This window comes from Limanda limanda, chromosome 19, assembly GCF_963576545.1.
Source record: "Limanda limanda chromosome 19, fLimLim1.1, whole genome shotgun sequence".
NCBI lineage: Eukaryota > Metazoa > Chordata > Actinopteri > Pleuronectiformes > Pleuronectidae > Limanda > Limanda limanda.
In genome coordinates, this window is record NC_083654.1 from 17,049,843 (window position 1) to 17,077,062 (window position 27,220).

At 41.6% G+C, this 27,220-nt stretch overlaps 4 protein-coding genes and 3 non-coding genes across 7 annotated transcripts; 1 reads left to right on the forward strand and 6 right to left on the reverse strand.

Annotated features, from left to right (window-relative positions):
- Positions 1–6,040, forward strand: ddah2 (DDAH family member 2, ADMA-independent). Its single transcript, XM_061093130.1, has 6 exons — positions 1–90; positions 1,785–2,295; positions 2,834–3,022; positions 4,214–4,333; positions 4,648–4,791; positions 5,397–6,040. The coding sequence occupies exons 2-6, from the start codon at positions 1,996–1,998 to the stop codon at positions 5,514–5,516; spliced, it is 873 nt and encodes a 290-aa protein (XP_060949113.1). The 5' UTR covers positions 1–90; positions 1,785–1,995; the 3' UTR covers positions 5,517–6,040.
- Positions 6,041–6,457: 417 nt separating this feature from the next.
- Positions 6,458–9,886, reverse strand: rps5 (ribosomal protein S5). The gene is made up of 6 exons (XM_061092637.1): positions 9,821–9,886; positions 8,213–8,316; positions 7,731–7,940; positions 7,228–7,356; positions 6,699–6,797; positions 6,458–6,570 (listed from the first exon to the last, which is right to left on the reverse strand). Coding segments are annotated over exons 1-6 (612 nt in total). The 5' UTR covers positions 9,822–9,886; the 3' UTR covers positions 6,458–6,501.
- LOC133026529 (small nucleolar RNA SNORA3/SNORA45 family) lies at positions 6,873–7,003 on the reverse strand. Its single transcript, XR_009683195.1, has one exon. It is a non-coding gene; the product is annotated as a small nucleolar RNA SNORA3/SNORA45 family (small nucleolar RNA).
- On the reverse strand, positions 8,026–8,159 carry LOC133026530 (small nucleolar RNA SNORA3/SNORA45 family). The gene has a single exon (XR_009683196.1). It is a non-coding gene; the product is annotated as a small nucleolar RNA SNORA3/SNORA45 family (small nucleolar RNA).
- LOC133026528 (small nucleolar RNA SNORA3/SNORA45 family) lies at positions 8,399–8,529 on the reverse strand. Its single transcript, XR_009683194.1, has one exon. It is a non-coding gene; the product is annotated as a small nucleolar RNA SNORA3/SNORA45 family (small nucleolar RNA).
- Positions 9,887–11,117: 1,231 nt separating the features above from the next.
- Positions 11,118–17,202, reverse strand: ppt2b (palmitoyl-protein thioesterase 2b). Its single transcript, XM_061092635.1, has 8 exons — positions 16,762–17,202; positions 15,344–15,497; positions 14,708–14,803; positions 14,514–14,621; positions 14,332–14,415; positions 14,127–14,211; positions 13,623–13,677; positions 11,118–13,048 (listed from the first exon to the last, which is right to left on the reverse strand). Exons 1-8 carry the CDS (start codon positions 16,948–16,950, stop codon positions 12,905–12,907), a joined length of 915 nt encoding a protein of 304 aa, XP_060948618.1. The 5' UTR covers positions 16,951–17,202; the 3' UTR covers positions 11,118–12,904.
- Positions 17,203–17,889: 687 nt separating this feature from the next.
- cratb (carnitine O-acetyltransferase b) lies at positions 17,890–26,178 on the reverse strand. Its single transcript, XM_061092423.1, has 15 exons — positions 25,838–26,178; positions 24,669–24,908; positions 23,859–23,977; positions 23,050–23,103; positions 22,276–22,441; positions 21,615–21,789; positions 21,408–21,498; positions 21,004–21,091; positions 20,828–20,928; positions 20,585–20,704; positions 19,991–20,113; positions 19,758–19,893; positions 19,606–19,668; positions 19,169–19,306; positions 17,890–18,644 (listed from the first exon to the last, which is right to left on the reverse strand). Exons 1-15 carry the CDS (start codon positions 25,886–25,888, stop codon positions 18,441–18,443), a joined length of 1,869 nt encoding a protein of 622 aa, XP_060948406.1. The 5' UTR covers positions 25,889–26,178; the 3' UTR covers positions 17,890–18,440.
- Positions 26,179–27,220: the final 1,042 nt, after the last annotated feature.

The window sequence follows — 27,220 nt, forward strand, 5'->3', positions numbered from 1 at the left end:
ACAGGGAATAACGGGAGCGGGGTCTGTTAGGAAATTAAATCACTGCGGAGGGAAACGAGGTCGAGCGGCAGGAATCGAACCTTCAACCCGGTGAGCGACAAACACACCTTTAAATACTCGTCATGTTCAGAGACTCGTGTGAATGTTGCGGACAGTTTCCTGCTGTTTTGTCGGGAGGAGACGGAGTTGATCCGCGGGGCGGTGCTCCTCTGCTCCTCTGCTCCTCCAGATGTGTTGTGTTCTGCCTGATGTTGACCTCGGTCTCTGCAGCTGCACAAAACAAACACACCTTGTTTTCCTCCCGAACCCAAACGGCTGCTTGAGGAGGACAAATCACTTTTTATTTAAACTCCACTAAAAGTGTTAAAAGTTCCACTGGTTTGTTGGGGGAACACATCCTGTGTGGAAGTGCCTCAGTGGGAGTCTGTGATTTTCAGGAACTTGATGAAAGAGCGATTGTCCCAGATGTGAACCCGAGTCCAGAAGAAGAAAAGCTCTGCAGCAGATTGTTTGAATAATGTTTCTTTAGAATCCGAGTCTGCAGGACAATGATCCTGTTGTTTTCTCTCAGCTCGGTCATCTCTCTCTCTCTCTCTCTCTCTCTCTCTCTCTCTCTCTCTCTCTCTCTCTCTCTCTCTCTCTCTCTCTCTCTCTCTCTCTCTCTCTCTCTCTCTCTCTCTCTCTCTCTCTCTCTCTCTGTTGTTTCAGCTGCATGGGGATGGTTTTATTATAATAATAATATATAAGAGTAAACTTTATATGCAGCTTTACGATTAAATCCAAGACATGGAATAAGATGGATCGATAGGAACATGGTGGCAATGAAACTTAGACTTGTGGTAAAGGAATAAAGCTAGTAAAAGGTCAAATGATTTAAAAGCAGGATCATAGAAATCGGTCTTCAGTTGTTTGTTATCAATAGAAGTAGTTTGTCTGACGTGTTTCCTCCAAACAGTTGGTGCATAACAACAGAAAACTGCTTCCCCAAAGTTGTTGGAGTTCATTTTTGGTTTATTTAGCAGGAAGACCCAAGGGGACGCTGAGGAACATACTGGGATGAACAACCAGCATGTATGAGGGTGCTGCACCATTAAGAGACTTAAAAACAAATCAATTCTCATTGAGAAAACCTGAGTAATGGGATCTTTTTTCCATATTTCTAAAATATCAAATGACATTATTTATGCTTGGATTAATAACTAGTTCCGAGTCAAGTGTAACACTCAGGTTCTTAACTTTTGATTTGTTTCGATGCGTTTAATTGAAAACCAAGTCACCAAGTCTCCAAATTAATGTGATCTACAACCTAACCATGGAAGAAGAAGGCTTTTAGCTTAGTTAGTCTTTTGTTTTATAATTCATCAAATGTGCACAGAACAGCAACACAACCACGTGTAAACAAGTCTAGAGCCATGAAGACATGAAACAACAACCCAAAGCAAGGGGAGCCAGAGTGGAGGAGATAAGGTCGACAGCTCTTCACCTCGAGTGTAGACGTTGACCCTAAATGTCTGAATCAGGACCAACATCAGCGTTTCTTGAACACACACAATTTGTGGATGCTACCAGATTCTAGATATGAGTGCAAGCAACTCTCCTGCTGTTCCAGTACTAACTAAATCACTGAGGTTATCATGGTGGTTAAAGATTGAGACGGTAAAACGAACTGTCAGGAGTCATTGAGTTTGGCCCTTTCCCTGATGCGTCTGTTTCCTTCTCTCTAAAGCTGAGGTGGTCTGTTTCCTTCTCTCTAAAGCTGAGGTGGTCTGTTTCTGTCTCTGCAGACGGAGGAGCAGCCGGTGGAGCGGTGAGATGAGAGAGGAACCACAGCGATGAAGATGAAGATGCTCTCCGCTCCCCTCTGGACCTCCTGATTCGTCCGATTAGCTTCCACAGCTCATCTCCCTTCATACACAATCACATCTATCTCACTGGCTCCTTTTGGTTGAACACTAACCCTCGCTACCACTTCACAAACAGCCTCTCTGTAGAAACATGGCCAACATGTGTCCGTACGGCCGCTTCACCCACGCCGTGGTGAGGGGCATCCCAGAGACCTTTGGGAAGGCCGCGGCAGACGCCCGGGAGAACGGCGAGGCCTCGGTGGACCTGGCCAAAGCCCAGCGTCAGTTCGGCTGCCTGACGGGAGCCCTGAGGCAGAAGGTGGGCCTGCAGCTCATCGAGATCCCCCCCGACCCGGACCTGCCGGAGAGCTGGAGGATGGAGGATGTGGCGGTGATCCAGGGCGACACGGCGCTCATCACCAGGCCCTTCAAGCAGCAGAGACGCAGCGAGGTAACGCCAGCAGGGGGAAGAACATGCTCTTAGTGACCCACTTCCTCTAATCTCAGGATCAAGCACTTAATCTAGCTTCGTGAGATAAACAGGCAGCGAGGAGAAGCCTTTTGTTTCAGTTCATTACATCGTGGTGTATGAAGAGGGAAATTAACTGGCAATGAATTCTCTTTCATGGTTCCAGTATTGATACATAATTAACTGGATGAACAGATGGATTTAGTTTCCTTTCAGACTTGAGAGTAAAATGCAGAAAACAACCTGTTAAATACGACTCATTCATTATTGTGACACATTATTTAAGAACTGTTAATCAGTAGGTTGGTTGTAGTTATAGGAAATAATGGACCAATTAAAATATTAAAAGTCTGTTAAACCCTAATGTTTTTTATATAGACAAAACAGGAATCAATCATGAAAAACAGCTCAAAAGCCCCAAAAACTTGAATTAATTGTTCAGCTTTTATTGGCAAGTTTCTGATTTGCATTCGTGAGATGATTTGCTTGGTTAAGCCGGTCCCTCTCTCCGTGTCTCCAGGCGGAGGCGGTCAGGAGGATCATGTCGGAGCTGAACCTGACCGTGGTGGAGATGGGGAGTGAGGAGGGCGACTCTGGAGGAGCCACGCTGGAGGGCAGCGACGTCCTCTTCACCGGGAGGGAGTTCTTCGTCGGCATCTCGTCCCACACCAACCGCAGAGGAGCCGAGGTGCTGGCTGACACTTTCAAGGTAAGAGGCGGTTCCATGAATGTGAATCGTTGCGTGGAACAGAGTCCGACCTCTGGCTGCGTCTGTACAAACATCAGACAAAAGCTCCTCTGAAATAACCAGTGGAGTTTCAGTTTGTCGCCAGTGCAACAAAGATGGTTGTGTTGCGAAGACTCTTGTCTGAAGATGAACCCCGGCTGCCGAAGTGAGCAGGTGGCCACTTGCTGCAATGCATTGGGGGAATTATAGTCTGTAAACAGTGATGAATGAGGTTGTTCCTTTGTCCGAATAACAGAGACCACACAGAGGGACCCCCCCGCTACACACACCAGTATTGATCCCCTCACTTCACTTAAGTGCATGTCACACACTTCGGTTTTTATCACACACACCCACACTTTTCATCTGTGTGTGCTGGGTGGGGGTTTGTGTGAGTGAGTTGTCAGTCTGGTATGAATCAGTGTGTGTGTGTGTGTGTGTGTGTGAGGATTCATGTGGTCAGATCAGGAGGGAGGGGGTGAAAGAGGAAGAGCAGCAGATTGAACAGATCATGTGTCAGTTGTTACTCGAGGTTTTCACAAGGCTTCCCTTCATTGTCATTCATAAAACTCCAGTGTTAGACATGTTCAAGGCCCCCCTCCCCCACATCTGTTCTTGTTAGTTAGCTGGATTATGCAAAAACTACTCAGTTGATTTTCAGATTATTTTATGGAGGGGCTCGGGTTGTGACCAAAAGAACCGATTACACACTAGATCAGGATGAATGGGCGGATCTTTAACATTGTGAGATTGGGCGTTAGCTTCGGTGGAGGAATGGGATCTCCGGCTGCTAAAATACTAAAATGACTTCCAACAAATGAAGTGAGGCCTGAGTCCGGGAAGAACTCATCAAAGTTTCGTGCAGATGTAGATTAGTTAAGTGTTGGATTCAGGAAATTTCTCACTTTCTACAACATTGCAACAAAAGCCATTTATAGGGGATAAATCATGGATCTTGATTTTTATAAATCAGGCATGTTAAGTGTTTCCAGTTTGGTGCATATTCAAGTAAAACTCTGAGTGTTTTGTTGTTGAGGAATTGACATTTGGAGAAAACAATGAACACGTGGCTATAAGTGATAAATTAGAATGGGGGGGAAGCTGTACTTAAACCTGTATCTGTGTGTGTTTGTCTGTGTGGATTCAACCTTTCAATCTCCAACTGCTTTGCAGGACTTTGCCGTGTCCACGGTCCCGGTCTGTGGTGGAGCCCGACTGAAGAACATCTGCTCCATGGGAGGACCAGACACCATCATCATCAGCAACAGTGAAGGGGCCAAGAAGACACTCCGGGTATTGATGACATTTTTGAAAATCATGAGCAGTTAAACCAGATAACGAGTCTTATTTTAAATCATATTTATCAAATTTTCTGTCAATAGTCATGAACTGTTTCTCTGAGTTTTAGAAAATCATTCATTAGCCAGACTCCAACATCTCTCCCTTGTTATTTATCATGTGTGTGTTTCTCTCCTCTGTCGTAATGTGAACCACACACATCATCTCAACGCTGCTAACGTCATATTATTAATGCTGTTGTCCTGGAGTGTGTGTGTGTAATGCTGGGTGTGGTCTACTGCATTAAGTGTGTGTGTGTGTGTCTCCAGATGATGGAACAGCTGACCGATCACCACTATGAAATCCTGACGGTCCCAGAGGAAGTGGCCGCAAACTGCATCTACATCAAAGGTCCATCGAAACGCGACTTCCTGCTGCACCGGCCTGCGGAGGAGTGTCCTGAGAGCGTCTCTGTGAGTCCAGCCAGAACCTCCACGTTCAAAAGGAGCCTTGTCTTTGTCACATTAAAGGATTTTCATCTTAACTTAACTGCCCAGAGATAATAGCTTTTTCTGTTCAGCTGGAACTTTCCCCAGGAACTAGGAATCTTTGCAGGAACTCTGCGTTTCCATTGCAGGCACCAGGAAAATCTAAATATAGCATTCAAACTCTATTGGTTAGGATTTTATTTCCGGGGCAGATGTGCAGCTGTAGATGATCAGTAGATTAACCACAGGACAATGGCAACTTAAGGAAAATCAGAAAATAATGACAAACAGGAATAATGAAACTTTTAGAGCAGATTAGGTGTTGTTGTTGCTCTTTGCAAAGTTTCTATCTATAGTCATCTTTCAAGACTCATAATCTAACTTTAAGATATTGAAGAAAAGGGGAAACTACAGTGAAGATAAATCACTAAAGTCATGGTGTGATTTTTTCCTAGTATGCCCTCTGATTCTAGCCAGTGAAGCATATTTTCCTTCTTTTGTTGGACTTCTTCCTTAGTGTTCTTCCAGCTCAGTGTGTTCCACTGCAGACGAGTGTGCGTCTGGATGAGTAACTTGTTTCCCCTCCGCAGGCCTTCCAGAAGCTGCAGGACTACACCCTCCTGCCTACAGCCTGCAGCGAGGCCTCCAAACTGGGAGCGTCTCTGTCGTCACTCTGCCTCCTCATCAACAGAAAACACACATATTTCTGAAGGGTCCGCTCAGTTTATTACACAGCATTTAACCTGCACGTGTTCATGTAGCAGTGGAGGCATCACCCGCTTTCCCCTCATCAAAATCCTTGTCTATTTATTGTTATAGGAAACACTGACATGCAGAATTTGTATGAAGGAGAGTATGATCCATCTGTTGCTGTGGTAAACAAGTTGATTGTTGGCACAGCTGCCCCCTGTTGGACAAACAGTGCAGACCATTAAGTCTTAAGACCACTCATGAAACCACTGAATTCATCTGTAGTTTCTCACTGTTCAACTCGTCGCTTGTGAGCTGACGAGACTTTGCAGGAACTGACGGACATGTTACATAAAAATGTTTAAAATCTTCCATTTCAGTTTGAGTTAACTAAACTTAAGAACCTTGTGGTACCAAAATCTAACTCCAACCCATTTATAGCTTTTACATTACAATTAAAGTTTGGTATTAATTTCATGATAAAATAGCTGCAAGTTCATTTGCTTTAACTTTTCAATGTATTAATTTGTAGATGTCAATAAAATTCAACCGATACTTATTTTGCTGTTCATCTTGCTCCTGTTAAGTTTACTTGGAACATCTAAATAAATACAGATGTGCAGTTAATCCTGCGTCATGTCTTTATTGAAATCAAAGTAGTGGGGACTGGAGGCTGCAGTTTGCATTGCTGTTTAAATGGATGCATTTACCAATACATGTTTATTTGTCCCATTATAAATGAATGTAGGCTAAATAAACACCTGTATAATGAAGGTTTTACAGCAGCACAAACATCCTTAAACCAGAAAACCGTTGAATCAACATCTTCATAACTTTGATTTTAACCTTCATGAAGGGACTAAGTTCTAGCTAGGTGTTCCTAATAAACTGAGTGTTTTAGATGCTGGACTTCCTGTCAAAACATTTGTGAGGAGTTTAATTAAAAGCCCGGAGCCAAACAGAAGGTTCTTCAAATTTATTTGTTTTGTTAGAAAGGAAACATGTTTAACGGTTGGACTTGGCGACTCTCTCCAACTCATCCTTCTTCTTGATGGCATAGGAGTTAGATGAACCCTGAAACAGAAGAGAGTCAAAGTTTGAAATGCATCACAACTTATGTTTATGAGACTTCATGTCATTAGGGAACACAAGGAAGACAGAGTTTTACACCAAGAACGAGGGAAAACGGTGTGAACATTTACCTTAGCTGCGTTGATCAGCTCATCAGCCAGACACTCGGCAATGGTCTTGATGTTCCTGAAGGCAGCTTCTCTTGCTCCTGTGCACAGCAGCCAGATAGCCTGAGAACAAACGAGAGAGAGTGAGTTGAAACAATCTGACAAATTATCAGTGAAGTTAACCCCTGGTAGGTGGTGAAATGTATCTGAGCTGGTGATTGGCTGGGCCACATGAGACTACAGCCAATGAATAAGCAAAGACGTTCCTCTGCGAGCACTCTAGCACACTCAGGACAACGGTAGTATCCAGGCGTGACTCTAGCCTCGCTTAGTGCACATAGTAGAAAACAGAGAAATGAACATCGTGAAGGTAAAGCAGTGAATGGAAGATTTATAGAATATTTGCAGTGAAAATTTCAACTTCAAAATCGTAAATCCAATTTTCAAAGCACAACCTCTTGTTGATGTTGGGCTGTAAACGGGTTTTATTGTAATTCCACATATTTTAAAAAGTAAACAAGTTTTTAGAGATAAACAGGTGTGGTCATATCACCTGGTTGACTCTGCGGAGGGGCGACACGTCGACGGCCTGCCTCCTGACGGTACCGGCACGACCGATACGGGTGGAGTCCTCACGGGGTCCACTGTTGATGATGGCGTTCACCAAGACCTGAAGGGGATTCTGGAAAGAAACATTTGAAAAGGTATTTAGAAATATCCAAACCAATACACAACACCGGGTAACAAATACCATGCCCGTAACCTGCTTAATCTGGTGTTTTGCCAGAAGTGATATTCATATATTAAACATTATGCCGTATTATACCATATATTGAAATTTAACAACAGTGAAGGGTCTTGAGAGAAGGACAAAGAACTTGGAATCTGTGGAGACTTTATACTTTGTAAGTTAACACTAACTAGTGTATAAATACAATGAAAACATGGACAGATGAAGACTTTACCGGTTTACTCTTTACACTTTGACTACAGACTATTTGAAGGTGTCGCCTTGACAAACAATGGTTGAAGGTGTTGCACAGAAGCCGTGTGTACCTCTCCGGTCAGCAGGTGGATGATCTCGAAGGCGTGCTTGACGATGCGCACTGTCATCAGCTTCTTGCCGTTGTTGCGGCCGTGCATCATCATGGAGTTAGTCAGACGCTCCACGATGGGGCACTGGGCCTTACGGAAACGCTTGGCGGCATAGCGTCCTCCAGAGTGGGGCAGGTACTTGGCGTACTTCTCTTTCACTGCAATGTAATCCTGTAGTGACACGGAGGCAGATTAGGTGATGTGGTTCACACAGGTTCATTTTGAAGAATAACTTTGCACAACACATATGGAGACATCATGTATCTGAGCTGGTGATTGACTGGGACACATGAGACTACAGCCAATGAATAAGCAAAGATCTTTTCCTCTGCGAGCACTCTAGCACACCAGGACAAAAGGTCAGTGTCTAGGCGTGACTCTAGCCTCGCTTTGAATCATCAGAACACAACAACAAGCAGCTGAAGAAGGGGGGGGGATCTCACCTGCAGGGAGATGTCATTGATCTGAACATCGTCGGTGCTCCACTTGCCGAAGAGCTTGATCTCTGGGCTCTCAGCCACGGCTGGGGCAGTCTCCCACTCAGTCACTGAAGGACAGAGAAATGGACAATTAATGATCGGGTGTATGGGTGTCAGATCGGGGTGAAGTAAACCCCTGGTAGGTTGGTGAAATGTATCTGAGCTGGTGATTGGCTGGGCCACATGAGACTACAGCCAATGAATAAGCAAAGACGTTCCTCTGCGAGCACTCTAGCACACTCAGGACAACGGTAGTGTCCAGGCGTGACTCTAGCCTCGCTTAGTGCACATGGTAGAAAACAGACTAATGAGCATCGTGAAAATAAAGCAGTGAATGGAAGATGTATGGAATATTTACACTGAAAATCTAATTTATATTTAGGGCCCGAGCACCAACAGGTGAGGCCCTATTGAAATTGTAAGGATTATTATAATCCAGGCAAATGAATTGGCTTTTTGAGGTCTTTAACATTCTCAAATTACCAAAATTGCAGAAAGTGGTGAAAATGTACGTTTTCTGGAGGAATTTTCAATGGGCTTCACAAAATGGCTCAACGGTGCCCCCGAGACCCCCAGAACAGGTTTACATTAACCGATCTTCACAAATATCGATACACAGGTGTAGCATGACCAGACAAACAAAAAAGTCTCAGGTGCAATTGGAAATATGCAACAGTAAGCCTGCTATTTTGCATTTAGTGGCCATTTTGGGCATATTTCACATTTTTACTTTGTTGTACTTTTACTTTTATTTAGTTTTATTGTAATTCCACATATTTAAAAGAGGAAATAACCGTTTTTAAGGTACGGGGGTAGTAGTTTTACACAGAAACAACCTAACGGGTGAGTAGCTCATCTGTTCTCTGCTTTAATTAAGTTATATCAAACACGTAAATTATTGTAACAACTTAAACAAAGTGTCCCAAGGATAAAACCGTGCGTAACATTTACCTACAAAAGGTTTGAGCGTCATTCACGACTTAAATGTTATATATAGACGCAGATGGAAGCAGGAAGTGCAGCCTCACAACACAAAATGTTACTAAATGAAGGAAACGATGGGTTTGGATTTATCGTTATATTGCAGATAACATGTCTAAAGCTATTAAAACATGACAGATAACAGTGAGACCAGAGCAGGTAGAAGTGAAGGGGTCTCACAGCAGGGCCGGAGATGGAGCCTGTTTCCAACACGGAGGCTGAGAAACCAGCGTGATAATGACGATTTTACTCGTCTTTAACCGACGGAGGGTTTTCAAATCGTTAGTATAAGAGTTTACAGATCTACACAAACGATACTTTTTGAGCAATAAACCCCTGAACATGAAAATCTAACGACTTCCATCCCAGCGCTGGTGGGACACGCCGCATCCACACGTGCTAACCTGCTAGCCACATGCTAACGCTAACCGCCGTTGTGACATTCAGGAGGAAAATAAAACCTCGTTTCCGCTAAACTGCTGAATCTTCGAGGTTTGTCCCGATTAACGGGATCGAGCGAAGCTTCTTCTACACGCCCATGTGCTTTTCAACGAGAAATAAACCGAGTAAAAGGAGATTTTTCTCACTCACTCGTGTCGGTCGCTCTGTACGACGCTGCTCACAGACGGGAAAGGGCCTGCGGAGGAGACGCGGGCTCATATCCGGTGGACCGGCCGGGCACTTCCGGTGAGCGAGGCATGCGTGGAAATGTAGTCCTGGAGTTCGACAGGCTCCGGATGTTGTTTAGAGGCAGGGAAATATTAAGGTAACTTTAATGCTGCTGGTGTTATACTTTTAAGTTGAAGGCTCGAGCACCTATTATCATTTTACTATTATTGGTATTATTTTTATTATCATATTTTTATTGTTATTATTATAAGGGCCTAAACTCATTAACACCTAACAAGTAAAGAAACGAAAACACACAATAGCCCTCCCTATAAAAACACAACATATATCTGTGGATGTAAAACACAGAAAAAAAACGGATAAAATTTATAAAAACTATACTATAAAAACTAGTGCAAAGAGCAACTTCTCCGCCTCGTTATTTTTTTTAAATTATGATGGGGGTTCAATGTGTTTTATACTCAAGTACAATTGTGTGGTACTTATACTCCGTCAGAATAAAACGTACACGTACAAGCCTATTTGTGCTCACAGAATTTGACTCCAGTTTCTGGTGGATTTCATTGCACTTGCATTCAACGGAGAGAATGGTCAGGAAGATAAACACGAGGGTAGAGACTGAGTACATATTTAAACACAAGAAAATGAAAAGTAGCAGCAATGATGTACACAAAATACAATCTCTATATAGAACTCGACTAGTTTACTAAAGTTGTTAAACAGTTGGTGCGGGAGAGCTGTAATAAATAAAAGTATTGCAAGCAATGCTTTACCTTTATATACGCACAGGAGGTGGTTATGTGCATTGTGTGCATGTATATTTGCACCCTGCTTCTGTTTGAGAATATAGATAAATGTATGGATGATAAACCTGTATTTGTACAAACTGTTTCAAAGTAATATCAATGCCATTTGTATGTAAGTGGATGTTTTAGTTCTTATGGGTTATTTATTATACATTAGTGTCATTTCTGTTACTTGAGCTGATCTACATGATTATTTCTACTCTCTGTGTCTTCCTCCAATATTACTGAGAGAAATCTACCTTTTACTCTCCTCTTTTATTTGACAGCTAGGGTTCGATCAGAATATGTTTCTGCTGCATTTTCTTTTTACTCATCAACATGCAAATAATGTGTGTGACTGCATGAGCCTTGTTTCTGTATCAGTCCGTGTTAGTTTGGTTGATTTAAGGTATTTTGTGTCGTGAGCAGACCAGACTGTGAAAGTTGAAATGAAACTAAACCTGAAGCAGATCTTCAAAAACAGCCTTTTATTGAGGACGTGACAAAATTTGACACATTTTCATTCGCAGATCAAATACTGTAGAAACTGTGGGATAATGTCAAAATAGCTATTTTTGTTTGAGTTTTAAAAAGTTGTTATATCCACATTTAATACCTGCAAGAAGACTGAGCTGAGAGGACGTCCCTTAAATCCTTTATCCACATGCAATCGCTGAGGATCAATTCATTTTTAACAAGCATCAGTCAACAATATTTAAAGCAATACATAAAATTTAGCAACTTCAAATCCCTCTTTATCATTTCCCTTGTCTTCATTGGCTGAACATTGTGCAACAGTAGTTCACTTCTTTTTTTTTAAAGACACAGATTAGATATTTCAGTTTCTTCTTCTTTGACAAATAACTGTAAATACAACAGGCAGCAAATATAACATCCAACAAAATGCAAAGTCACAAGAAACAAATCCCTTTTTCTAACAGAGACAAACGAACATGGTTGCTCAAACGCCTGAGATATCTAAACGCGATGGGAGGTATAGAGCGTCACGTACAATAGTCTGTTGGACAAGTAAACACTGACACACCACAGCCCCTCTCCAGCCACTCTTCCTCTCCTATCATTACTTTTAACACCGACACAAGAGGCAGTGGGTCGTAGCACTTCGGTAATGGACATTAAACACTGAGGCATGAGGGGGTAATATTAAGGCTGGATCTAAGAACACGATAGAGTACAGCTCAGAAGCACTGCATGGTAAAGACATCAAGATGTACACACTAATAAAAAGGATTCAAAATGGAAGGATTAAAAAAAAAATACATAAATTACTGCATCAAAAGATGAGCGGGAAAGTGAGTCTGTACATGTGGATGACAGAACGTCGCTCAGGCACTGTTGTGGCTGTGTTTCTGAGGTATGTGTGAGGAAACACACACATGGGTGTACAGTATGTATGAGGGCTTGGTATTTGATAGTAATAAACTCCCCTTTTTTAAATATAAATTAATTAAAAGGGCACTCCACCAATTTGTAGGTATTGTTTGAAAAAATGTTTTCAGACAGTCTCTCTTGAAAGACATTCACTTTGTCGCATTTGTGTTCAGGTAAAAACTGACACATTCAAATTAAAAAAAAACAGAAGATAATTGTGTAAAGAATTAAAAAGGAGAGAGAAGCCGTCCAAGCATTAGACAGGTACTGTAGTTCTGATGGCCTCTTAACTCTCACCAGGGTCTTCTCTTTTTTAATCCGTTTCTTGCAAACTTCATGAAAATGCAGACTCAAATTCACAGAATGCTCCTTTAATGTCGGATATGCTTTTCCCTTTGCAGAATGTGATAACATAATCAGAGTTAAACCATTACCAGGTTTGTGAAAGCCTTTGCATCTGTGTTGGATTTGACGGTTTAAAAGAAACAGTTTGAAATTTTGGAAAATTATGGGAAATGTCAAACTATTCATTTTAAAGTAACCTCCTAGACAACAGGATGAACGCAAGAACAAAATTAATCTTTAAAAACATAAACTTGATCAAAACGAGTAGAGAAGTAGGAGTAAAGTCAAACATAACACTGTTTGATCGAGAGGAGATCTCTATGAAGCGTAATCCAAAGTGTGTTAATGACCTTAAAACTCACAAAGGTTTGTGAGGATACTATAAAATGATTTCCGTGCCCGAGTTTCAAACAGGTGGAAAGTAAAGAGCTTATAAATCTGCTAATCGTGTATATCTTTGTGTGTGTGTGTGTGTGTATGGGTGTGTGCGTGTGTGTGTTTGTCTGTGTGCAGGAGTTTGGATCTACACCAGCCACTTCTCCATACACAGGTGGAACACCGTCTCGTTAGAGTGCCAAAGGGTGTGTTCGACTCCAGGAACAGAACAGATCATCAGATCCCCGCGAGCCGAGAGCGTCTTCAGACCAAAAACATCCCTCAAGAAGAACTGGAACGAGAACAACAAAACCCACAGTTAGTGTGAAGTTAAGTTAAGTTAAGACAATGTGGGCCCCAACCCACTGTCAGTCATATTCAGGTCCAAAATACTGATCTTCCTTCTATACATGAATCTACTAAGGTTCCTGTTATATTTTAAGGGGATGTATAGAGGAAGCATAATGTGGGGCAACAATTATAGTTAACAACCTGATAATATTTTAAGCCTATACATGTTTGCATTTTGGCCTTTGGCTCCATTAAAGCTTTAAATTTAATATTGTCTGTCTCTGTTTGTAGTGGACACATGATTGTACTGACAAATATCACTGGATTGTCAAAAACTTAAAAAATGTTAGGATTGAAAGCAAAATTCCACACTTATATTTGGAGTTCTGCACTTATAGTATATTAAGAATTTAAGAATCTTGTTTCAGTACTACAATGACACCGTGTCTGGTCTGCTTGTGGGTGACACGATAAATAACTAACAAAAAGTTAATAATAACACCAGAGAGGCCATAAACATGAACCAACAACCAGTGTTGTGTATGTGTGTGTCTGTTGCACGGTTACACACTCACATCTTGCTGCTGCATTTCCACAACGGTCTCATTGTCGTCAAAAAATCCAAACTGACTGTAAAATTCAGATGGGATGAAAATAACGTGTGAGAATCACATGAGAGTCATCAGATCATAAAAACACATTTCCCTAATGTGTGAACAGAAAGTGGAAAAAAACAGACTGTGCTGTCAACAACTACTGAATTGTTCGGTTCTCCTGTGGGAACCAAGTGTACGAGCGATGTTCACAGAAGTCCATTAACCCTGGTTTCTTAAGAGGTATTTTAGCATCATGCTCAGTTAAAGGCAACTGGCGACTCAATTCTATGGAGTAGAAAACCACAACTTTCACTTTGTCAAAGCGGGAATAATGTGCAACTATGCTCTGATTCTTTACAACAAAATCACATGCACAATGTTTTCACAGATTACTGGGAAATAGAGGCGTCTGTAAGAAAGATCACGTCATGAGAACAAAAAAATATTACAGGAAAAACTGAACAGGACAGAGGATGAACTCACCTCGACTGCCAGGGAGTGATGACACCATCATCTGGTCCACCGATCAACACCAGCTTTGTGATCTTGAGGAAGTTTTTCTTCCACTCTGAGATTTAGAAGAGAAACACTGATAAGATAAATATGCTGTATCTGATAATTACATATCCATAATGTTTGGTTTATTCTCAGGATTAACAATCTTCTGCTACTGGAGAAATGCGCTGACCTGTCGAGTTTGGATTGGTTCTCTCACTGTTGAGCAGAGCCAGATAATCACTGCTGTTCACATACATGTCTCTGTGGTGGGGGTCTGGAAAAGGAGAGATGACAAACAACCGTCAACCTGAGGCTCACGAGGCTTCACAAGCTCCCTCTGTCTATGTGTGAGATATTCCAGATGTTTCTCACCATTCCAGTAGTTGCAGATGGATATCCTCTGACCGAACGCAGTGTAGCAGAGGTGGAAGAGGTTGGACTTGACAAACTGAGGGAAGAGGTACCTTAAGTAGTCTGTGTCTGAAAGGGAAACAAGAGACGAGATTAAGAGCTGGAGAGAAGAGCCCAGTCCTGAAACCAGTTGAGGCTTGTGAAGTTGAACACACCTCCATATTGCCCGGCCTGAGGCGAGGACAGAGAGATGAAGGAGTGGACGTTGTGGTCGGGCAGAGTGGAGAGGATTCCTCTGCAAACCAGCCCGCCTGTAAAATAAAAACCACACAGAATATTTCCCATCAGGCTTTGAGGATGCAAGTAGGACACTGCCAATTAAAAGTCTTTTTTCATCTTCTGATTATATGAAATACGTAGAATGTTATTCATCACATTGATGTAAGATACAGGACTTTTAATCTTAAATTTGAAAATGCAATTGAAATCCAAACTTCTTTAAAGAAACATTCATGTTCTTCGGAAAATTGTTGCACAAAATTGCCCAATGGTAAATTACATGTATGTTGGGAAAAGAAAATCTAATTTTTACAAACAGGAACATTTAGTGCTGCTGGCTGGTGAAAGTATAAATCATAAATATTTGTCATAGGAAAATCAAATAGAATCTTTTAAAGCCTTATCTTTGAATAAAGATATGATGATAAACATTTAGTTTGTAGACACAAGTGTCATAATGAGATCAGTTTTTGTCAGAATGAAGTAATAAATGAATCACATACCAAGCCTGTTGCATCATCTTAAAAGAAATACCACACGTTTATTTCACCTGCACAAATGCACTCACACACCTTGAGAGTAACAGATGAAATGGACGCCGTCTTCTGCGTTTTGCAGGATTGGATAAATAGCTGCCTTGAATCCCTCCACCTGCTTCCACATGGGCTGCAGGCTGGCACTCCGGTCAAACAGGTCGATGACGGTCACGTTGGTTCCAGGGTGAGACTGCGGGAGAGAGCAGGAGTGGAAGTTATTCCTCGTGTAGAATAGAAACACGAGCCTTAGCATTTAAACAACCACAACAACAGGGTTAAGAAGCCGACTTTCACTACTTAGAGACCCTTGTGCACGTTTGGCTTCTAATTTACCTGGATGTGCTTTAAATATCAGCGATAAATAGAGGTCGGGAGACAAACTAACTGAAGAAGAAAGAGCAATGTCTGAATTTCCACTTGCGGTTGTTTCGGTTTGACTCTTATACAGCGGAGGTGAAAAACAGGAACTGAAACTTGATTTAACCTCCTCCACCTCGCCATTGTCCCCTGAATTAAACCCACCCCAACTAGGTGGGCCTGAGTTTCAGTGTGATTCAAGAAGGAAAGTACATGGAATTTTTTCCTTTCATTATAATCCTAAATCAATATAACCAAACTGATTCTCACAACCGTAATGCAGCAGAAAACGAATTGAAATCCAAATGAACATAGTAGAACAATTAAGTGGAAACGGCAGGTTCAATTAAACTAAAATAATGTAGTTATAACTCTATCAAACCTTCAAGTGTATGAACTCATATTACAGTTTCTCTCCTGCTGTGGTTAAATAAGATCTCAGATCTTTTACTTATAGAAATACAGTAATTTAAACATTTTTATTGTATTTATTAATGTACACATGACTGAAGTGTTGTAGCTTTATACGGTGGAGATACCGTTTTCCGGACCACAACTGTTTGGTCTCAAAGAAAGTGTGATATATACGTTTCTTTTACATGTATATAACAAAACAATGAGAAAGTAATCAGCTGTTTCGTCAACGATATAAATAACTGTAACCTGCAGCTCTACTGGGAATCCAAATAAAGAGAATAATACACTCTTATCTTGACCTGTGATAACATGGGATCATCTATTTCTGTTTAAATTTAATGTTGTTTTATTAATGTTTAAAATACAAAGTAACTGTAGTTTTAAAGCACCTGTAGAGTAAAAAGTACAACATCTGCCTCTTTGAAGGCGAATGCAATGGAAATACTCAAGTATAATAACTAAATATTACACAAAAACAAAGTACTTGAGTCAATGTACCTGACTGTCAACATTATAAACCAATCTCCTGGCTCTACCATTGAAACCAGTGAAAAGTACACAGTGTATCTGAGGAGGTGATAAAAGGCCTGTGTTGATACTGGGAGGGGGAAACTAATACATAACACACGTTTGTATACTTTGAAACTTGCTCTTTCTTCCTCTTTCTTCTGCCCACTAACCTCGTTGATGAACCGCTGCAGGTTTTTAAAATCCCCGGAGCTGTCGAACAAACCGTGGACGATGATCACCGGCTTGAACCCGACCACCGCAGCCCAGAGACAGGCACCGAGCAGCGGGTAGAGGAGCCCGGCCGCCCCGCTGCTGCTGCTCCTCCTCCGGCTCGACATCACGGAGCGGGAGCCCTTCATTCCCACTCCGAATGATTTATAATAAATTAAAAAATATATAAACTAAACGTCACGGTTTACGAATTTAAAAAAACACAATAGGTGATGTTTAAATAAAATAAAAAAACATGAAAAATCCTGGTGTTTGGCTAATGTTGTTCTAACATCTTCAGTTTCTTTCTCCAGCTGCAGATGTAACGTGTAACTCTGCTGCACACACACACAGACACACACACGGACACACACACCGGGAACACTTTAATATTTAATCTGGACTCAAACACGAACAGCTGATCTGCTCCTGCTGCTCTTTGTTTGTTCCGGTTCTTCCACACGACGTGATGTCACATCCTTCTCGTCGCTCGTCCAATCAGCGTGGAGAAAACATATGACGTAGTTTTCCTTTCCTTAACAGAACCACTCGGAAAAAAGATGTAAGTATTTTTTTTTATATCTTTAACCTCAATAATCTTTTTAGGTAGTTCATTATCTTTCTTGTATCTAGTATTATTATTTTATCTACATGTATATTGTGTGCATTTCTTGTATGAAAGGTGCTATAAGAAATAGCTAATTATCATATTCATAATATTTTAAGGCAGATATTTTTGTTTTGTCTCTCTTTAAACATGTTGAACAATATATTAATTTGATTTCTAAATCTACTGACAAAAAAAAAAAATATGAATAAGTGGTATTTGGGACCCCCGATGTTCTGGGTCCTGAGGAAGTTGTCGGTTTCCCCCCCATTAGCCTCTAGTTCTTATCACTGCTATAGAAATTACTTTGTGAGCGCCACGTGTCGACTTGTGGTTTTTCTACATGGCTGACATAGCTCAGATTGCTCAGAGTGATGCAACAAAACCAGTCAACACAAAACACACACACAACTATTGAGCAGTTTTTCCTCCTCACAGTCATAATCACATCGCACACCTACACAAAGCGTTTCAATGGGGATTCATGTGATAAAAGGCTTTATTAACCAGTCCTCTTCACATACAACATACAGTTAATACAGTTTATTTGAACCGTCACCAACAACAACCTGCTTCCTGACTTTTGGTCCTTTTCAAGCGAAATCTTTGATCCAACAAAATCAGAGGGATTATTAACATTTAACCATCAGTGACGGTAGTGCAGCACATTTAGTCTCTGTACAGAAAGATACTGGTCATTACATGACTTGGGAAAAGGAGTTTGAAAAACACTTTGGCTTGATCTGATTAATGCTGGAGTGTCAGGTTAGCTTTACTTTTGCTTTGGATTCATGCAGAATTACGAAATACAAGACATTTGCATGCATTGCAGCAAATATAATGCAGCTATAAAAATATCTACCGTTTCAAAAGCTGTAAAAAAGCATCAAAAGCAGATAAGAGTCTGATTTCAGTGGATTTCATGACAAAGCATCCATGTCAAGAGCAAGCCTCATCGAGAATTGAATTTTTTTTTTCAGGTTTACACAAGTGGGTTGATCCTGGTGGATCTGTTGGGCGGATGGAGCAGCTCTACACAGTAGGCTGCAGCAGCTCCTGTAGCTGACCCAACGTGTCCTTCAGCGTGAGCGCTAAGGTCTCAGCGTGCGTCTCCTCGCAGCAGTTGAAGGCGGTGATGGAGAAGTGGACGTGGTCCGCCTGGGGGTTGTAACAAATGGCGTAACCGTCGGGAACCAGGGGCCCGAAGCACATCACGCTGTCAGTGTTCGCAGGCACCTGAAGGGACAAGACAGGAGAATATGATTGTTAAAGCTTCCTTTTTTAACTTTTAAATTAACCCTTAATGGACTAAATTGATAATTTACCAGTTAGTAAAGTGACGGTAACAATGATCAATAATAAAGGAATTGTTTGATGCAGTTTCTTAAAAAATAACAGAACATTATCATATCACTCCACCCCACACAGCCCTTTCAAGAATATTTCCTTATCATAGTTCAGAAGTTTGGGGTTATTAGGTTTGGAGAATTGGTAACTAAGGTAATTGGCATGTTTACCAAATAAAAAAATCGATGAAAATAACTAATTTGATAATAGATATTGCTGTCTGCTAAGAATACCTTCTTAAACGTATCCCTCTTGAATAAAATACTAAACAACAGGAGGAACTGCTGATAGACAAAGTTCTCACATGTTTGCAGCTTCATTTAAAAAATAAATAAATTCCGACTTCCTGTTGTGCTGCAGGAATTTTAACGAACCTCTGCTAATCAGACAAACCCTTTCACACGGGAACACACCTGCCCTGTTCGCAGCTTCCAGTGCGTCGCCAGCCCGTACGCCGTGTCCATGAAGATCTTGGGGATGGTCATTCCTCTCTCGATAGACTGCAGCTTGAGCCCCAGCAGGTGTCGGTCGATGCCGAGTCCGTTAAGTGTCTGTGCAGCAGAAACAACAGATGATAAGTATTTAGCCATTTATACAGCATCAAATAACTGATAAAACCAAAACTTATAAGAACAATGAACATTTGGACCAACACCAGTGGGACAAGAACTACCTAAAATGACAGAAAATAATCTTAATCGTGTACTTTGACGTTTTAGTTTGGTCTTTGTTCCGTCCACTAACATGGAGGAGGTTTGGATTATAACCTATACTGCAGCAATCTTCACTTTTGGGAACTGTCCATGTTTATAAACAGTCTCTGGTCCGAGCTTGTTCACTCAGTATTTACCAGATTAGTCAGTGCTGTGTAGGCGTCAACAGCTTCTCTGAACAGTTCTAGTTTGGCTTCCCGCTGCAACACAAAAATAAACCACACAATGATCACAAACCTACAAACACATTTCCCTCCTGTTGACTGACTGTCTGTGCTGTTTCTCTCACCGACACAGTTGGATCGGTGAAGGCCAGTAGGAACCTCAGCGTCTGGTTTGTTGGCGAGCGAATAAATTCCGTCCTTCCTCCTCGAAACATCCGCTGAGATGCGATGTCACAGGCCGGACAGACCTCATTGTGAACTCTTAAAGAATAAAAAAGGAGCGCAATATAAAAACTGCCTCTTTGTCAAGTCAACAACAGCACTTGACAAGGATGGAAATCTTCTGATAATCTCTGACCTGTAGTAGGCGAGCTGCAGGGCGACTTGGATGAAGGAGTTCGGACTCATGTTGTGTTTCTTGGGAAGCTCCTTCCCGAACCTCTTGAAGTTGAACACGTTGACGTCGAGGTCGTTGATCAATCTGCAGGAAATTTGAAATATGGTTCAGGATTTGTGATATGGAAGCTTGTTCATGTCATAACACCTTTAAATATTTATATTCTGCTTATAAATGATGAATACAATGGAATATAATCCTTCAGTATTTGAAGCAGTGGTAACATCTGTCCAATCCAAACCCGGGTCTTAGAAAAAAATGTTTTGGCTCATTTAGTCGTTTGCAGCTGAATGATTTAAAGGTTAATTACACAGCAGGAACTATGAAGACCGGTTGTGGTCTGGAAATAAAAAGCCTGGATCACAAGAACAACTTCTTAGTGATGAAAAAACTCAAGGTCACGTCAAGGCAGAGGAGATAAATGTGTTTACTCTCCTTCGGCTTTTCTTTCAGCTCACTTCAGCTTTGTTAGATACGACAAGCAAACATCCTGAGTTCTGTTAACGTTTAAACCCTCACTCTACCCTGAGCGGGGGGGGGGGCCGGGCAGCTTACATGTCGAGGTTCTGCTTGGCGTGCTCGATGTCCCTCTTGATTTCTCTGTCGATGTGAAAGTAAAGCTTTTTGGGCATCGGCAGAGGGACCAGCGGCGCCCTCTTCGGGTCAGGTTTCTCACTGCAGACAAGAAAACACGTTACCTCAATCCAACGTACAAACCCCAATGTAGAAAAAGAAAATATAAACACCATAAAACATCAGGAACAACCACCTTGCTCTAAATTAAACCCTTTGTCTCACCAGTACTGCTGGATGTGATCCAGCAGCGTGGCGATGGGCGGACCCTCAGCTGTGGCCTGTTCGTACAGAAGACCCCACGATCCATCCTCGCCCACAACAAACTGTCAAAAGAAACCGTAACCGGAGTTAAAGCTACACTTTTACGTAATCTGACATTTCCTGGTCAAACAGCTCACCTGCAGCGTTTTGTCGAACCAGCGGTTTCCACTGTTGGAGAAAGTCCCGCCTCCGTGCAGGATCTGGGCTGCTTTGCGGCTGGCGTACCTGTCAGTCAAAGTTGGAACAGGAACAAGATACTAAGAAAATAATATTGCCAAGTAGCTAGGAAGAGAATAAATTAATAATCAGTTTTTCCCAAATCTGGAGATAGTAAGTGAATAATTGAAATCTTTAAGTCAAAATGCTGAATATTTTCTTTTACAGAGTGATTTTCCACTTTCGTACTGAACTGAACATATTTGGGTTGAACCTCAAACCTATTTTGAAATAATGATGTTAACCTGTCAAAACAAAATTTCTCTCCACCCTCTGGTATTTCTGTGTTTGCCACATGTTGTGTAATCCTGTGTGTGTTACATACTTCTCATCTGATATCCTCATCACCGGAGAGTCCAGACACAGAGAGAAAATTCCCGTCTCTATCATCTGCACTGACTCCTTGTTCAGTTTATCTGAGTCACTCACAGACGATAGAATCACACACTGAACATAGGACATATCCGATATAACAGTTTCACGTATTCATAGCAGTTATCAATATATCAGCTTTCTTTGTCCTGGTATCTACCTCTCAGCAGGCGGTTGTACGCCTGTCCCCAGGTGTGGCGGTGCTCGCTGGTCAGGATGCCCATCGGCTCCTTGTCCGTCTTCCAGGACTGAGACCGGATCCTCAGCAGCTGGCCGTGGATCTGACTCTCCGTCAGACGAGAGCCGTCACTGTTGTAAACCTCCAGCTGGAAGAACTAGGGACAGAAAGAGACAGCGGTCAGTATTTAACAGATAGAAAGAAAGAGAGATGTGAGACAGCACTGGTTAATCGTGACCCACACAGCCCCATACACAACTCTGTGTTTCCAAAACACACACAAAGAAACCTGAAATGACCAAAACAGAGTCTGGGACAGGTCTCATGTTCAGGGTTGGGAGGACAAGAGAAGCTAAATAAATATCCAGCAGGATTATCTTCATTCAAAAGGACTGAGATCTGATTGTTTTGATTTCTCTGTCTGTCAAAATCTCACAGGACGACCTGCTGCCAAACCTCTGTCCAATCACAGAGCTCCTGGTGGGGCCATGTGACTGGTGTTCACAAGGCTGGGTTCAGGTGTGACAGCACAAGACCCGACACGACTGCTGCGTCGTACAACTCGTACTCGGAGCAGACGCTGAGTCGAGAAACAGGAGAGAACAAAAGAGAGAATGTGAATCCGGCTGCTGGCTCCTCCCACCTGGTAGTTCCTGACGACCGTGATGTGCGTCGGGAGGCGGCGCGAGCGGCCGTGGTAGGCGATGTGGTCGTGTTTGGGACCAGGGATCCTGCAGGAGGAGAAGAGTAGCGGGTAGAGCTCCATGCACAGAGGCTTCCCTCGCATGTACTCCACCGGGAGCTGACCGCTGAAGGAGAGAAGTTGAATAGTTATTACCCTGCACAGCTGTAGCAGTATGTAAGATAACTCAGCAATGCACGAGCAGATTTTCCCCTAACCATGTGCGAATATTACTTAGGAGGGTATCTGCAAATTATTAACTTGTGCAGCCTTGATCTAAACGTATTTTTGTGTGGGTTCTGTGACTATTGTTTTTGGGAGTGTAAAATAATCACCCTAAAAATAAAACCATTGATACCTTTCGAGGTTGAGAACTTTACACATCACTGGGTGCAGTAACCGCTCTCTGCCTTTGCAGGGCAGCAGACTGTCACAGACTGTTTTCATTAGATGATGATACTGGCACTGAAATGTATGTGCAGCTAATATTTCACCCATCAGGTCAAAGAGTTGTCACGACAAGTTGTGTATCATCGGCGAGCAGCTGTTGACTTAGCAACGATGCAGCTACTGACAGGTTGTGCAAATAAATTTAGACAGAGATTAACTTGATACGGCAGAGAAATAAGAGGCCACACCAGTCGGGCTGAAGTTGAAACACTAAAATAGAAAGTGAGGCAGGCAACCAAGACTGTTGGACGTCAGGTTAAAACAATTAAATATGTATATACTTACGTTTTGATTTTGGCCTTGAAGTCCAGAACTGCTGCTATAAGTTTGGATGCAAACCTACGGAGACAAATATGAGGTCAGTATATTATTATGTAATAAACGTGCAAATGAATCATGGCTCACATTCAGTAAAATGTGCAAAAGGTTTAAAAATTTACATTTAGAAATCACTAATAAATAACTAAACAGGACTAAAAACTGACTTTTCTGTTTATTCAGGTGAAAACTCTGCATCATCATATTGGAAAAGGGGAAATCTCTCAACTAATCAATATTTTAAACTAAACATAATGATTTGTTATAAGTTTAAAGGTTGTGGAGTTAATTGTGCAAGCAGAGGGACAGATAAACAGATGTTTGTATCATAGCAACACATGCCCAGCACCTGGACTGTAAACACAGCTAGTGACCCTGGAACACAACACTTAAGTGAACATGTTATCTGCTCTCATGGTGCAGAGGAGTTAAAAACTAATAGAACTGAAGTGGCTGATTAATTGATCTATTGTAAATATATGTATCTCAGTAATAGTGTTTCTCTTAAATCATTGAAACAAAGCAGATCTTAAAATATCTCATGTAATGAGGAAATTAGCTAAATTTCAAATTGACATATATATACGATAAATTTACAGAATATTAACTATCAATACAAAATGTCTATTGGTGAACCAGTCAACAGGTGTGTGCAGATTCTAAAGGTGTTTTCACTAGGAACATGGTCTTCCTGTGTTTTAACAATCATTAAACAGATTTAAATTGTGTTTCCTGATGTAAGAAGTGATGTTTAACCGGACTTAGTGCTGACTCACACTAGCTGGCTCCTCCAGTCGTTATAATCTCTCCTGGGCAGAGAGATGGCCGGGCTTGAGTGCACAGGTAGAGGCTGTCTGCTCTCCAGGTACGCCCCCTGCACCCACCAGTCTGAGATCTGCCAGGGGGAGACACCACACACACACAAAGAGACACACACATCATTCAAATTAACAAATTAGCAATTTGTTGATTTTGTTTTGTTGGTCTTAATATCCATTGCAAAGCCTTTTGTACCTTTTTATAAGTGACGCTTTACCAGCACTCTACCCTATATTCACTTTTTTTAGCACAACTGTGGGAATATGCTTGTATTCAAATAAAAACAACAGAACTGAAAGTAACTATTTTCCTTATCGATTAATTCAGTTCCCAAACGAGGGGTCTGGATGCCTTTGGGGGTCACGTTACACGGAGGGGGTGATCGTGAAATGATCAAATACAATTTAAAACCAATTAAAAATTGCGTATTTTAGCTTTAGTTGTTAGAAAATATCAAAAGCAAAAACAACTTTCAGATTTTCTTTGTCCCCACGTGACCCCAGAGGTGAGTATAAGATAAGTCAAAGCAGCAGTGGCAGCAGGTGAATTTATAGAACCATAGGAGTTTTAATGCGGGGGGGTCCAAAGTCATGTTTGTGTCTATAAAACTTGAGAAAACAGAAGAAAATGTTGCTAAACGAAAATATAAAATATAAAATCACAGCCTCAGACACACCAAACCAGTTGTATAAACATTTGAAAACACTCCCACGTCCCCCTCTCCGACACGTGTCCCACTTCTCACACTGACGCAGGACAAAACAAACCCAGTTCTTGTTGTGTCTCGCTCTCTTCTCCAGGCCGTCCTGCAGCTGAGCGCCCAGGCCGCCCGGCCGGCCGAACTCCTGCACCATCTTGCGGGTGTGGCTGATCTCCTCGGGGGGCAGCAGGGGCTCCAGGGCCCTCAGGTACCCCTGCAAGGTGTGGGCCAGAGGGGGCACCGGCTGGGGGGGCACCGGCTGGGGGGGCACGGAGGAGGAGAAACAAACCTCCTGCCTCAATGAAACCTGGAAGAGAGGGAGAACATTAAGGCTGGACTGCATAGCAAAAAACATCTAGATAAATAAGAATTTACATATCAGTCGATAATTATCATGATAAATGTCACATTTTCATTTCTTTTAAGTTTAAAGACCGATTTCTGATCCTGAGTGAAGATTGTGGTTTTAAACTTTTCGGTGTAAGTTGACAAACTGCAAAATATTTTACAAATCTGAGGTAGATCAACTGTGTGTTATACATGTACAGTATCAATAACCTTTGTTATGTTTTGTTAAGTTCTGCTTTCAATGAATATAAGATAATATAAAAACATTATTGATCCCACGCCCGGGGATATTCCCTTAAATAAATACATATAAAAATACAGAATATCAACATAACGTACACTTTTCACACAGGAAATATTGTTTGTCTACAAATGTACATGTAGTGCAAAGGGACACAGGATGATTTGATGAGGGTGTAAACTGTATTTGTGCATTAGTATATGGAGATTTCAAAATAAGATAGATAGATAGATAGATAGATAGATAGATAGATAGATAGATAGATAGATAGATAGATAGATAGATAGATAGATAGATAGATAGATAGATAGATAGATAGATAGATATGGGTATAATCTCCCCATAGTATGAAAACTTTGTTGCTTTAATTATTTATATAGTTTTATATCCCAGGCCTGCAGAGGTTTAGATGTTTCCTGCATGTTTGTCCGTGTCCTACAGTGCAAACCCAGTTAAAGAACAGTGAGTGTGTATACCAGCACTTCCATGACACTGTGGGCAAATGCCAGTGACAGGCAGGGTACGACTAGGGCGTATCAGCAAGAGGAAGTGTAGGAACCTGTGTGAGTTTCACGGGCCTGCAGCTTGCAACACAAACTCTGTGGCGGAGCAAGTCAACAAAGTCCAGCAGCTGAAAAACAACTCACCAGGGACAGCCAGGTTCTGCAGGGTCCGGGCTGGATCCGACTGAGAAGCATGGTTCCTCAGATCACTGATCCCGTGTGTTTGTCCGTGTTGTGCACAGTTTCCTCAGGGTGTGATCTTGAAGGAGAAGCTCAGCCCTCCTCCTCATACTTCTCCTGCTCCTCGGTGTCCTCGGTGGTTCAGATCCGGGTTTGTGAGGACATGTGCACACGAAGCAGATCCGGAGAAACTCCCCTTTGGGTTTCTGCGTCCAGGCTGCGGACATGCACAAGTTCACGTCCCGACTGGAGCTGGACTGAAGGTGCATACAAGCCTGCACACGTGTTGACGTAAAAGTGTTTCCGTAAACAGCTACGTGACTCCAAACTTCGCCTGCAGTACCGCCTGTGGCCGCAGATGGAAAGTATCGCTGTTGCTAAGTATGCAGTACCGTCTGTGGCCGCAGATGGAAAGTGTCGCTGTTGCTGAGCATGCAGTAACGCCTGTGGCCGCAGAGGAAAGCTGTTACACCTCAGGATGATGCATATACATAAACAAGTACACATACTTCAGGTACTTATGAAATACTACTACTATTCTTTTTGGTACTTTAACTGCAGGTGTAGTTGAAGAAAACAACAGTAGAGGGAAGAAGGATTTAACAACAAAAATAAGTTTGTGTGTTATAATAACTCTAAAAAGAAATGCTGACAAGTTGTTGAGAGATGGTTTATTGTGTTTAAAAGCTGGAGACCAAAAGCTGGTACGTGTTGAACTGGCTAAATGTGTGTATTTTAAAATCAAAAACAACACATCAACTCCATCAAATTAGCATGAAATCAACCATTTAAAAGCAAATAAATAATTCCTACCACATTCACTGAATCCAAATCATAATATTTAATAAAATATAACATATCATAATAATAATGATTGATTTGATCAAACCTAGAAACGCTGACCTTGTTAAGATGAACACATTACAGGGTCTATACTTCAAAAGTCAAGTTTAACAGTTTGATGTCACTTAGCAGAAAAGGAATCGTACAAAAGATTCAGGCCTGTAACTTATTATAATATTTCAATTTCATTGTTCCTTCAACAGTTTTCTCAGGTGTAAACTTTTCATTTTCAAAAGAATATATCAAAGTATGTGATCATATATTTGTTGAGAACCATCGTCTGATAAGGACCATTGAATTATAAATAGGGTATTTTGGGGGGAAATCTCTGTTTTGTATGATATCAACAAATGAAAGAAAACAGAAAACCTTTTTTCAGAATTATTTATTAGATTTTTGTTTCTCTTGAAGCCAGCTTCTCTTATCCTTCATATAGGAAAAATTCATTTGCAAATGCAAATCATTTATATCACACGCGTCTTCCTTTACCATTTCAATTATTCA

Excerpts from the sequence above, each read along its gene's own strand:
- ddah2 (XM_061093130.1), top strand. The coding sequence starts at position 1,996 with ATGGCCAACATGTGTCCGTACGGCCGCTTCACCCACGCCGTGGTGAGG. Across the intron at positions 2,296-2,833 it reads AGCAGCAGAGACGCAGCGAG|GCGGAGGCGGTCAGGAGGAT; the intron begins GTAACGCCAGCA and ends CCGTGTCTCCAG. Across the intron at positions 4,792-5,396 it reads AGTGTCCTGAGAGCGTCTCT|GCCTTCCAGAAGCTGCAGGA; the intron begins GTGAGTCCAGCC and ends TCCCCTCCGCAG.
- rps5 (XM_061092637.1), bottom strand. Across the intron at positions 7,941-8,212 it reads TCAATGACATCTCCCTGCAG|GATTACATTGCAGTGAAAGA; the intron begins GTGAGATCCCCC and ends GTGTCACTACAG. Across the intron at positions 7,357-7,730 it reads TCCACCTGCTGACCGGAGAG|AATCCCCTTCAGGTCTTGGT; the intron begins GTACACACGGCT and ends GTTTCTTTCCAG.
- ppt2b (XM_061092635.1), bottom strand. The coding sequence starts at position 16,950 with ATGAAGGGCTCCCGCTCCGTGATGTCGAGCCGGAGGAGGAGCAGCAGC. Across the intron at positions 15,498-16,761 it reads TGCAGCGGTTCATCAACGAG|TCTCACCCTGGAACCAACGT; the intron begins GTTAGTGGGCAG and ends TCTCTCCCGCAG. Across the intron at positions 14,212-14,331 it reads AACCAATCCAAACTCGACAG|AGTGGAAGAAAAACTTCCTC; the intron begins GTCAGCGCATTT and ends TCTAAATCTCAG.
- cratb (XM_061092423.1), bottom strand. The coding sequence starts at position 25,888 with ATGCTTCTCAGTCGGATCCAGCCCGGACCCTGCAGAACCTGGCTGTCC. Across the intron at positions 21,092-21,407 it reads ATGAGGATATCAGATGAGAA|GTACGCCAGCCGCAAAGCAG; the intron begins GTATGTAACACA and ends TTTGACTGACAG. Across the intron at positions 19,307-19,605 it reads ACACAGCACTGACTAATCTG|ACACTTAACGGACTCGGCAT; the intron begins GTAAATACTGAG and ends TCTGCTGCACAG.